The 12,111-nt window shown below is 37.2% G+C and overlaps 1 protein-coding gene across 3 annotated transcripts in view; it reads left to right on the forward strand.

The window, feature by feature from the left end:
* The window catches only part of SIN3A (SIN3 transcription regulator family member A), a 67,585-nt gene that overhangs the window by 43,368 nt on the left and 12,106 nt on the right, over positions 1–12,111 (forward strand). For all 3 annotated transcript variants that reach the window (XM_074296934.1, XM_074296931.1, XM_074296933.1), the window contains exons 4-13: positions 1,053–1,159; positions 1,778–2,060; positions 2,854–3,105; positions 3,622–3,774; positions 4,061–4,219; positions 5,395–5,484; positions 6,265–6,383; positions 6,966–7,176; positions 7,612–7,728; positions 10,761–10,999. In XM_074296934.1, coding sequence (XP_074153035.1) covers positions 1,053–1,159; positions 1,778–2,060; positions 2,854–3,105; positions 3,622–3,774; positions 4,061–4,219; positions 5,395–5,484; positions 6,265–6,383; positions 6,966–7,176; positions 7,612–7,728; positions 10,761–10,999 — 1,730 coding nt within the window. The remainder of the gene's footprint in view (positions 1–1,052; positions 1,160–1,777; positions 2,061–2,853; positions 3,106–3,621; positions 3,775–4,060; positions 4,220–5,394; positions 5,485–6,264; positions 6,384–6,965; positions 7,177–7,611; positions 7,729–10,760; positions 11,000–12,111) is intronic.

Consider the following 12,111-nt stretch of genomic DNA (forward strand, 5'->3'; position numbering starts at 1 on the left):
ACTTTTACAAAGATTTAATAACCTTTTTTTCAGATATTTTTCAGTTGTACTGAGAATTAATCACTTCTCAAAGTTGTGTTGCCATCAGCATAAACCTTCTGAATCATTTCATTCCTTTAGGAGCCAATGCTGTTCATAATCTTTTACCATCTTGCTCTTTAGAAGTTTACAAATGAGCTTATATTCTAACCTGTTTTTTCTTTGACTATCTTTCTGCTGAAAAGAAAATCATTTTTTTGCTGTGGTGAAGTCATTTGGAAACTCTTTTAGTCTCCATATTTCATAATGTGACTTATCTGTTGGTTTTTTTTAAGTCTTTATAGTAGATATTTAAGTGTTCATTTAGTCAGAAAGACAATAACTAGCAGCAGATTCTGCACATGGTAATTATAAGTAAATTACAACATATTACCAATGAAGTAAACAAGACGATATGAATGGTTGGGTAAGTGAGCTAGTTATATAATGAAAGCGAGGAATAACAAATTAGTAGCTTATGTGCTCCCAATAGCATTCACACCTTGCCAAAACTTCTTGAGGAAGACTTGCAGTCCATGATTAAGGTTGTTCTAGAAGATATGGATAAGAGTTATAGAGATTGGATTCCAGTCTCCACTCTCAAAAGGACTATATAGTATTGAGGTCTCAAGACTATCCAAATACTGAAAAATGTAGAAAGCACTGGACCAGGAGCTGGGGATCTAGGTTCTTGGACTTCAGATTCAATATTTGAATTATGCCATGCTTCCTTGAAATGTTCTGTTGAATGTTTTACTCATGTGAGAAAATTAGTTTGGCTTTTGGTCCCTGCTATATTTTCAGAAATGGGACTTGGCCCCCATGATATGGTTCCTTAGTTATTTTTTGGATCTTGAGTTATGAGATCTCTATGTTTAACTTTTATGTTTATACTGAATTTTCCCTTTATTTTCTAGGGTTTTATGTATATGTGTGTGTATAAACGCATTCAGTTTTATTTGTAGCTAAAAAATTCATTATGGAGCTTGTGAATTAATTTTTTGATGGATAGTTTTTGGGATTTGTATTTACAGGTGGAGGATGCTCTATCCTACCTTGACCAGGTAAAGCTGCAGTTTGGTAGTCAGCCTCAGGTCTACAATGATTTCCTGGATATCATGAAAGAATTTAAATCTCAAAGGTAAAAAGACATTTACAACTATCCTTTATGGTTAGGTATGAGCATTTGTTTGAGGGTAAAATCTAATGTCATTCTTTAGAATGTGGGAGAATTTTTTAGGTTTGAATTTCGAAGGTTCTTCCATTGAATAATGGGATAAGTAGAGTGATGAACATTTTCTTTTTCTCCTTAGTAGCCAAATTTCCAGCTCTGGGAGTCAAGTTTTCACCCCCCACCCCCCCCCCCTTGCTGAGGAATAGACATTGAGATTGATCTAAATCATTCCAAAAAAAAAAGAATTTAAGATTTTAGTGTTCTTCTAGCACAAAATATTAATGCATATGAAATAGAGGTTACGTAAATTTTACAGTATATATGATGTAGTATTTAGTACGTATGCTATACTGCACATTTCTATAGTGTAGCACAAGGAGTAATTTGAGCCTCTTAAAAATGAATTACTGACCTCCCTTGCTTTAAAGAATGAAGGGGGTTGACCTCTTCACTAGATTCTTTATTAGAAAAAAACCCAACTTACTCTTATGGTGGATTTCAGAGAAATCATGGTCATTTTGATGCTTTTGACATGTGTGGTCTCTGGGTAGTTCTGAGGTCATTTGTAACATTTTTTCTCTGCAGTATTGATACTCCAGGAGTGATTAGTCGGGTGTCACAGCTATTCAAAGGCCACCCTGACTTGATCATGGGCTTCAACACCTTTTTACCTCCTGGTTATAAAATCGAGGTGCAGACTAACGACATGGTGAATGTGACAACTCCTGGCCAAGTCCATCAAATTCCCACCCACGGCATCCAACCTCAACCTCAAGCCCAGCCCCAGCATCCTTCCCAACCATCAGCTCAGTCCACCCCAACTCCTGCCCAGCCAGCCCCTCAGCCGCCACCTGCCAAAATTAGCAAGGTGAGAATTTGAAAGGGTTCCAAGAAATGCCTTTAAAATATCTCTGAATTCTCATGCTTTGACAGAGGTAATAGAAAAATATCTGAAATTGTGGATGTGAGTAATTTGTTGGTAGTTTAATAGTTGATAGATAGGAATGATGTGTACACCAAAATTTAGAGAAGAGGTTTTTTTCCCATTTAAGAAATAAAACAGAAAATTATAAGGCATTATTCTATACTGAGGAAATCACAGATCCTTTGATTTAGATAACTGAACAGCAGTCCACTTTGAGGGTTGGGTGGTTTTTTTTTTTTTGTTTTTTGTTTTTTGCCCTTAACCAATTTCCCAAATTTTGACTCTTAATAGATTCTGCAAGTTTTTAAGAGATCAGGTCAGTATGATGGTAGAGAAAATAGAGAGCTGAGCTTCCCTCAGGAAGATATGGGTTCAAATATTTCTTTTGACATTGACTAGTAGCTATATGACTCTGATCAAGTATTTAAAAGACTATATTGTGGAACAGTAGTTTTATCTGTATTGGTGTATGGAAATTTCTTCTGGAATTTTCTTATAATAGTGAAATCACAGCTACTTCCTCTCCCCATTACAAAAAAACCAAAAACAAAAAAAGCCATGTGTTAGGATATGTATAATTCTCCTATTAAGTCTTTGATTTGAATTCAGAATAGTATGTCAAGAGTGAATAAATGATATGTTTTATCTGGAAGCATCTTCTTTCTCTACTGGTGTGGTAGGACTATTTGAATCATATTAACCCTGTTCCTAAAGGGAGAAAATGTTTTCTTTGCAGCCATCCCAGCTCCAAGCACATGCTCCAGCCAGCCAGCAGACACCTCCCCTCCCACCATATGCTTCACCACGTTCTCCACCAGTGCAGCCTCACACACCTGTGACAATCTCCCTGGGAACTGCCCCGTCCCTGCAGAACAATCAGCCTGTGGAGTTTAATCATGCCATCAACTATGTTAACAAAATTAAAAATAGATTCCAGGGTCAGCCAGATATCTATAAAGCTTTTTTGGAGATTTTGCACACATATCAGGTAAGATCTGTCTCGTTAATGTGCTTTAACCAGAATGTCCAACTCACATAAAGCATATTTGTATCCATTAACCCTTTTTGAAAATTATCAATCAGTAACTCTGTTTAACATATTTAAGCCAGATTCTTATTGTGATTCAAATATTTTGAAGCAATTGAACAAAGATTTTAGAAACTGATTGTATATGAAATGAATATATATCTAGGTCTAAAGGGTCATTTGTATAGTGCAGGTAATAATCAGTGGAATAAGGAAAAAATTCTGCATATAGATTTTTGTTAGTTGATAGTAAACTCATGAGCATTAGGAATGTCTGCCCTAATTTTTAAAGGGCTTCCATTTACCATTGTCTCACCTTGATGACCAAAGAACCCTTCAGAGAGAGCCAGAGCCAAGAGAGCCAGCTTCTTCCCTTCTCTGTGAAGGCATCTGGGGTGAGAAGGCCAGAGGCCTGGGAATATGTGTGATATGAGTGTGTCAGACATGGAGCTCAGGCTTCCCTTTCTCTTGTGACAGAAGGAGCAGCGGAACGCCAAGGAAGCTGGAGGGAATTACACACCAGCCCTGACAGAGCAGGAGGTATATGCACAGGTGGCCCGTCTGTTTAAGAATCAGGAAGACCTCCTCTCAGAGTTTGGGCAGTTCCTCCCTGATGCCAATAGCTCTGTGGTGAGTGCTTTGCATTAGGACTTGCACAGTGGGTGTGTCTAACTTGGGGGGTGACAAACAGATTTGTGTTCCAAGGTGGTTTTTTGGTCCTGTAAAAGGGGTTTGGAGAATACTTTGCTTCAGTTTTGTGTTTGAAAACTAAACTCTCTTAGTATAGAAATCCCTGTAGATTGGTTTTCAGAAAAATGGCAGAGTGGTAGCATTCAGAGGTTACCTGGAACTAGCAACAATTCTCCCCTTTCCCCCTAAAAATTTGGAGTTCTCTGATCATCTGTATTTTAATCAGTTATTAAGTAAGACGACTGCAGAGAAGGTTGAGTCTGTGAGGAATGATCATGGAGGCACGGTGAAGAAACCCCAACTGAACAACAAGCAGCAGAGGCCCAGCCAGAACGGCTGCCAGATCCGCCGCCACTCTGGGACTGGCACGACTCCCCCTGTGAAGGTGAGGTCGGGTACCTCTTCTCTGGCTCAGTATTAGGGTCTCCTCCTAGATGGTAAACATATAGAGAAAAGTAGGTGATCAGGTGTTCTCTGAACTGAGACCAGGTGAAGAAGTGTAATTTATGTTTTCCTGTCAGTTTTTTTTTTTTTTTTAATGTACTTTATATCATTTCCATGACATCAGTGAATTTGAACAATTTTTATATGTAATTTTTGCTTTAGCTATCTTCACTTCTGTATTAATTTCCAGTGTGGGAATAATTAGGTCATCAAAATCTTTTCTCATTCTCTGTTAGTCCTCATGTTGGAGCTTTGGCCTACCTTGGGTTTGTAACTCCATTTGTCTCTTGGTGATGCAGCTTAGGGTTTTCCCATACTTATTAGGAGTAAGGCAGTTTATTTTTAACATTAAGAACTAGCTGCTGGAATTTCTTTCATTGACTCTCTAGTAATGAAGTCACTTTTGCTTCACAAATAGGTTTGTTTTTTTTTTAACTTGGGTATAGGCTGGGGCTCCTCTTGTATGTTGTGCTGTGGTTCCATCTATTTTTCTATCAATTGGGGATCTCATAACACATAATGAGGGAACAATTTTTTGAGGCTGAATTTGTTTGCTGTTTGTAGGGTTACATATGTTTAATGATATTATCATGACTCTGGCTTGGGTTACTATTCTTTTTGAAGAGAATCCTTAGATTAAGTGATGTCAGATTTGTTTGGATATTGCTTGCCCTTCCAAAAGACTTGATAGTCTTTGTCAGGTTTTTTTTCTCTTTATTGATATTGAATGTATTCTCATTTAACTGTCAATTATTCCATCTAAATTGAACATGCCAATTGTATCTTCTTAAAAAATTTGTATAGGCAGCTTTTTTTTTGTCTCCTTTTATAAATAATTTATCTATTCTTGGGAGGACTCAAATCCTTAAAAGGATAAAAACTTATAAATATTGCATAATGTTTGTAGAAATTAAGATTAAGGAAATGAAATGTCTTGGAACATTTTATTTAAAAAAAAAAAACAAAACAACTGGTGGACTCAGAAGTTTGGGAAGCTTTAGAATACTAATTGCAGCAGAGAAAGGATTCCTTTGAATTATTTTCTCCATGCTAGTTGAAGATAGTTAAGAGATCTCAATAGTTTCCTAATCATGATTGTAATTTATCTATTTGCAGAAGAAACCTAAACTATTAAGCTTAAAGGACCAGCCCTTGGCAGAAGCCAGTAAGCATGGTGTAGGAACTGAATCCTTGTTCTTTGAGAAGGTGAGGAATGTCTAGATGGCTTGAAATTTGTGTCATATCCAATTTGTTTAATGATAGCATAAATTGTTTTTCTGATTTCATTGATGATTATGGTGTAGCAAAAGATTTCTGAATATCAACCTCCACCCCAACCCAGCAACTATTACTGAAATACCACCTGACATAATAAAACCAACCTATAAAGGAAGTACTTGACAATCTTGTGTAACATTTCAATCCTCTACCTTACCTCACCTCAAGTCACCTCTTGTTCCCTGGGACCAACTTGACCATTGATAACAATGCCTGAAGAAGATTCTCACTCATACTTGACCATTCAGATGCTTTTTGGGTGGGTGTGTGTAGTCATTGGAACCTAGATACAGTTTTTCCCTTATTCATTGAAGATAGAATTCTGGTTGGCCAGCACCATAGGCCTTGCTGGCAATAGTACATAAAACACCTGAGCCTGAGATGATTTGGGATCAGCCCTGTAATTCTGTGGTAATTCCTCCCTGAAGGGCAGCTTTTAATAACAGGTGGGTGCTTGTCACCTCTGGCTCCAAGGTGTGTTCTTCTGTGAGTCACTCTGTACCATCTCCTACAGCTATCTGGTCAGAGAGCAGAAGCAGCTTGGTACCAAGTGCTGTTTGTCCTGGGATTCCTGTCCTGGGCCTCTGTCTGCATAAGTCATATGAGGTGGTATGCTACACAATAAGAAGAGTGCCCACAGCCTTATGGGGCCCTTTTCAGTATGTGAACCTCCCTATTTTCACCCTTACAATCTCTCATTTCTTAAAGGTCCGGAAGGCCTTGAGGAGCACAGAAGCATATGAGAATTTTCTTCGTTGTCTGGTCATCTTTAACCAAGAGGTCATCTCTAGGCCAGAGCTTGTGCAACTTGTCTCTCCTTTTCTGGGGTGAGTGAGGAGGACTGGGGATAAGGAGCTCACTCTATACGGGATGTGAGGGTACCACAGAATTCATTTTCTAAGTAAAAAACATATCTCTTACAGGTTCAGCATTTCTCTGCATGTCACTCGGGATCAGGATCTAAGAACAGTCTCTTTACCCTTAGCATAATGCCGAGTTTTAATGGAGATCTGGTCAGGCATTTCATTCCTGGGTCTCAGGAATCACTTTGAATATTGGTAGCACTTGAGTTGATGTTACCTGAGCAAGAGAGAATGGAAATTTATAAAATTAAACTTCTGTTCTAGTAAAGGAACACTATTCAGGAGACTTTACCCTGCTTTTCTTTTTCATTTGTGATCCAAAGAATCATAGTGTATTTTCTACACAGCCACATTGGTTCAGAATGACAGAAATGGGCAAGGGCAGCTGCTTGGAGACTCAGGAGAGATAAGCATTGAAATGTGACCAGAAATAGGACTAGAGGAGGGTTCTGATACTTTGTGCCGCTTCCTTTAGGAAATAAATTTTGCCTTAATACTTTAAAATGCAATTGTTATTGATGATTTTTTTAAACTTTATTTCTTTAGGAAATTCCCAGAGTTGTTCACATGGTTTAAGAATTTTCTGGGGTATAAAGAATCTGTTCATTTGGAGACCTTTCCAAAAGAGCGTGCCACAGAGGGCATTGCCATGGAGATAGATTATGCTTCCTGTAAAAGGTTGGGGTCAAGCTATCGAGCCTTGCCTAAGAGCTATCAGCAGCCTAAATGCACAGGAAGAACACCGCTGTGTAAGGAGGTAAGAGGCAGCTATGTGGTCCACCTCACATCCTCACATTTCTAAAGTGCCAGGTGTCTAGAAATTGTATTTTTGGACTAAGGAAGCTGGAACTCTTCTTGGTATTTAGTGCTTCTATTAGCCAAACACAATTCTGTTTGGAGGACATAACAAATGGTTGTTAAAGATGAAAGCCATAGAGAAATCTTAGAAGAGAAATATCAAGAAAATGATGACTCTTCTATATGATATTTGTACTTTATCCAGTCACTTAGAAACTATTGAGCTATTTATTTTGAATCATAGTGAGATTTTTTTTTTTTAATATAGAGGAAGAAATTTAAAATCTTGCTTTATTTGATTAATACAACATTTTTTGAGTTCAAAAGAACTGGCTCTTTTGAAAATGAAAAGTCTTTTAAAAAATAACTACTACTCTCCATTTTCTCCCAAAAGGTTTTAAATGATACTTGGGTGTCTTTTCCATCATGGTCTGAGGATTCCACTTTTGTCAGTTCAAAGAAGACACAGTATGAAGAGCACATTTATAGATGTGAAGATGAACGCTTTGAGGTACACTTTTACTAGGCTTTGAATTCTGAAGTTACGGGGAGTAGGGTACTGAATACCAGATCTAGAAGCACTATGTTGAGGTGATAAATGGCAAAATTTGGTCCAGGAATTGAGTTCATGCCTCTCTGACTCTTTTCCCCTCTACCGCCTATCACACACCCTCCCCACCCACCCACCCCCATCTTTGAGCTGCTTAAAATTAGCATCTTGGTGTGAGCCAAAGTCTAGAACTTTTTTTTTTTTTTTTTTTTTAATTTCAGAAGTTTAATTTGAAATTGTTATTTAAAGAAGAATGGAGGGGTTTATTTGGTGGATAATTGGAAGGCTAAGGTGAAATAAAGGAAGTAACGTAGAAATCATCATTCTGTGGTATATAAATAATCTTCTATCACCTTGAGGTTTTTTGAAAGTACCTAGTGCAGGTACAGCCCCAAGTTTACCAATGTCAACAAAATTGCAACAGTTTTTGCCCCTAGATACTAATGTGTACATATTATTATTATCCAAACTGTTAAATATTTCTGTGTAAATGTAAATGGTAATTATTTCACATTTATATTTTGTATGTTAGTGGCAGTATGGTGGTAAAATGTAAAGAAATCTTTTGATTTCAATAATATGAACTAATATTTATATTGCAATTTTCATGTATTATTTCACTTCTCTTTGCACCAACTATGAAAGGGTGATGCCTAGAAGTCAAATGATAATGGCCAGGGTCAAAGCTAGCTTGTGTTAGGCAGAAGTGGACTGGAGTCTTTTGAGATGGAGGTCCAGCCACTGTGCAATCTTGTCCCCTCTGTTATTTGTGTTTTCAGTTTAAAATGTAGAGGATTCCGGTGCGATGGAAAAACCTTGGGTTCAAATTATACCTGTTACCCATGCTGGGGAAAAGGCTTTTGATAAGCCCCCCTCAGGGACTCCTATACTTAAGACAAGAAATCAAAATTTTGAATAGGAGAGAAAGTACCTGTTGGTATTGATCCAGGGATGTCCTCAAGTCAAGTCTGGTTTTTAAAAAATACCCATTGTGAAATGCAGATAAAATTCCTGTTTTATGTGAAATCCTATTTTTTTTTCCCCCCAAAGAAAACATTTCCTCCCTCTTCTTGCTTTTAGGGTTGTCTTTAAAACTCAGAGGCTCTGCCCGCTAGGGAGTTGAGGGCAAGAGAGAGTCACCTGCTCTGATCACAAGGACTGGTAGAAACATTTCTTGTACATTGAAGTCTAGAGCAGGCAGCCAGAGCTTTTGCTTCTCTCTATGGGACCCGTGGGAAGGAACTTTTGGACAGGTGCACTGCAGGGGCTATTATTTGAATGCAAGCATTTTCTGCCACACCAGTGCTACTCACATAGGGTGTCCTGGCTTAGTAAGGTCTGGACTGACCTTCAGTTTCTGGGACACCCATTGTAATCAGGAAAATAATTGTTAAAAGGCGGCTCTGCTTTTTAAAGAAGGATACAATCCCAGTCTTTAAAACTCTTAAAAACTCAAACTCTTTGAATATAGCTGTTTTGTTTTGTTTTCTTTTCTTTTCTTTTCTTTTCCCCATAAGTGTCTGATAGTGTCCTTTAAACTACTAGGCAGTTAATATTTGTTAGATTCATTTGCTAATGAACAGTTTTTCCTCAATGGTTGTCCTCTTTTGCCAGTTTTTGACTAGTGGGAAGAATTTTATGTTGGTAAAAAGAGAAGAGGGGTATGGTGGGTGTGGGTGTGTGTGTGTGTGGGTGTGTGTAAAATGTATAGATAGCTAAGTGCCTAGGTAGGCAGTATGAGACGAGTTTGTTAGCTATCTAGGGAATATGTATGGACAGCTTTGGTGAAGTGTTCTTAAGAGATCCGCCTGACTCTAGAAAGTCCTTGGACTTCCATGAATTCACAGCTCCATTTCATAGCCCATGGAAGAAAATCTATCTGGTCCTAAAACAAATGTTAATATGTGCCCAAATTGGGGTGAAAAGTATACTTGAGAATTTTAACTATCGTTGCCTTCACACTGCATTGCATGAATTCGTTATACATAGGAAAAGCTAAATGTGAATGAGCCAATGCATTTTTAATTTAATTTGTCAATTTATTATTTTATTTCATAATAGTAGCTTTTTATTTTTCAAAATACATGCAAAGATAGTTTTTAACATTCACCCTTGGAAAACCTTGTGTTCCAAAATTTTCACCCTCCCTTCCCACCTTTCCACTCCCCTAGACAGCAAGCAATCTGATATAGGTTTAAAATGAACAATTCTTCTATACATATTTACATATATGTGTATATATATATATATATATATATATATATATATATATATATATATATATATATATATACTTATTCACATTTATCATGTGTGTATAAGAAAAATCAGATCAAAAGGGTTAAAACAAAAAAAAGAGAAAATAAATAAGTAAACAACAACAACAAAGTTTAAAAATACTGTGCTTTGATTCACATTCAATCCCCATATTTGTCTCTGGTATTTCTGGCTCTCTCCAATACAAGTCTATTGGAATTGCCTTGAATCGCATCATTGTTGAAAAGAGCCAAATCCTGTCACTGTTGATCATCATGTAATCTTCTTGTTGCTGTGTACAATGTTCTCTTGGTTCTACTTCGAATTAGCATCAATTCATGTAAGTCTCTCTAGGTCTCTCTGAAATCATCTTGATGATTATTTCTTATAGAACAATAATATTCCACAACATTCATATATCATAACTTATTCAGCCATTCTCCAACTGATCAGATATCCATTTAGTTTCCAGTTCCTTGCCACTACAAAAAGGGCTGCCACAAACATTTTTGCACCTGTGGATCCTTTGGCCTCTTTTATGATCTCTTTGGAATACAGACCCAGTGGAGACATTACTAGATCAAAGGGTAATGCACAGTTTAGATAGTCCTTTGGGATTTATTTTGATGTGTCTTAATGAAAGACATGTTTAATATCCAGGAAAAAGTGACGGCTTATTCATAAGAAATTTATATTTGCTGTGCTGACTTTTTTTCTCCCCCCATGTTCTTCCTTAGCTTGATGTGGTTTTAGAAACCAATCTGGCAACCATCCGGGTCCTAGAGACAATTCAGAAGAAACTGTCGCGATTGTCTGCTGAGGAGCAGGCTAAATTCCGCTTAGACAACACTCTGGGCGGCTCTTCTGAGGTGATTCACCGAAAAGCGCTCCAGAGGATCTATGCTGATAAAGCTGCTGACATTATTGATGGCCTGAGAAAGAACCCATCCATTGCTGTCCCCATAGTTCTGAAGAGGTATGGTCCTAGCAATAGAGAAGGTCACATGTGGCAGTGGGCTTCTGTCTCTGAAAGAAAGTATGTGAAAGCATGCTTGGTTATAATCTGGGCATTTCTTTATGGAGTCATTTTCCATTTCCAAACTCATAAGGAAATCTCCAGGCTGTGATGTAAAGTATGTCTGTTGGTGTGTGCCAGAATACCAAGTGGAGGAAGGTCATTTAATAGCTGCTTTATAGTGGGCTTTCTTTTTATTCTCTAACTTAGATCAGCCACCTTGTAACCCCTGACAGTCTGAGTGACTGAAATTGCTGAGAACTAAAACACTTCACATTTTCTCCTTAGTGGAAATTCACTGTTCCTAAACAGTTCTGGGAACATTCATTTCTTTTTCCCTATAAGATGTTTCTAGGAGGAGAGAGTGAACACTCCTCAAAAATGAGCTTTCTTACTCTACATGTGAAAAAGCTCAGTTCTTAACTTTTGAGGGACAGGACTAACCTTTTTGTAGAGATGTATAATTAATTTCTTTGTTCCAAACCATTATTCATTGTTTTAATCCCCATTTTCATTTCTTTTATCCCCCCTCCCCCCATGGGTTGTCATTTTGGTCATTCAAAAATGCTCTCAAATATAACTAGGTCCAAAGAGTCTTCCAAACTTTGCTTTACACACAATTGTTTCTTTTGTCTACTCTTATTCAATGTCCAAGTTTATTCTACTGTAACTTCAATAGCTTTTCACCATTTTAATACATTTTTTTTCTTTTATTTTTCTGAGATGCCTATTGTTTTTTTTCTGTTACTTATACTTTTTTTTTTTGTTTGTTTGTTTTGGTAATATCAAAGAACTGAGTTTTCAGCCTCCTTTCCCTTTATTCAAAGCATCTATTTACTTATATTCTCATAATTTTGACTTTACTTGGGCTTTTGAGAAATTTTCGTACAATTCCCTACTTTTCTCTGTGAGTTGATATTTTTTAATCCAGGTTTGTAAAATCTATGAGATTGGATCAAGGAAAGAGCTTTTAGTAAAGTCTATACTTTGTTGTATAGTCTTAAAAATAAAATTTTAGACATTGTTGTGATGTGTCCTCCAGAGAGATTCAGTTCTACTGGAAAGCTTCTTAG

The sequence above is a fragment of the Sminthopsis crassicaudata genome, chromosome 2 (assembly GCF_048593235.1).
Source record: "Sminthopsis crassicaudata isolate SCR6 chromosome 2, ASM4859323v1, whole genome shotgun sequence".
Classification (NCBI taxonomy): Eukaryota; Metazoa; Chordata; class Mammalia; order Dasyuromorphia; family Dasyuridae; genus Sminthopsis; species Sminthopsis crassicaudata.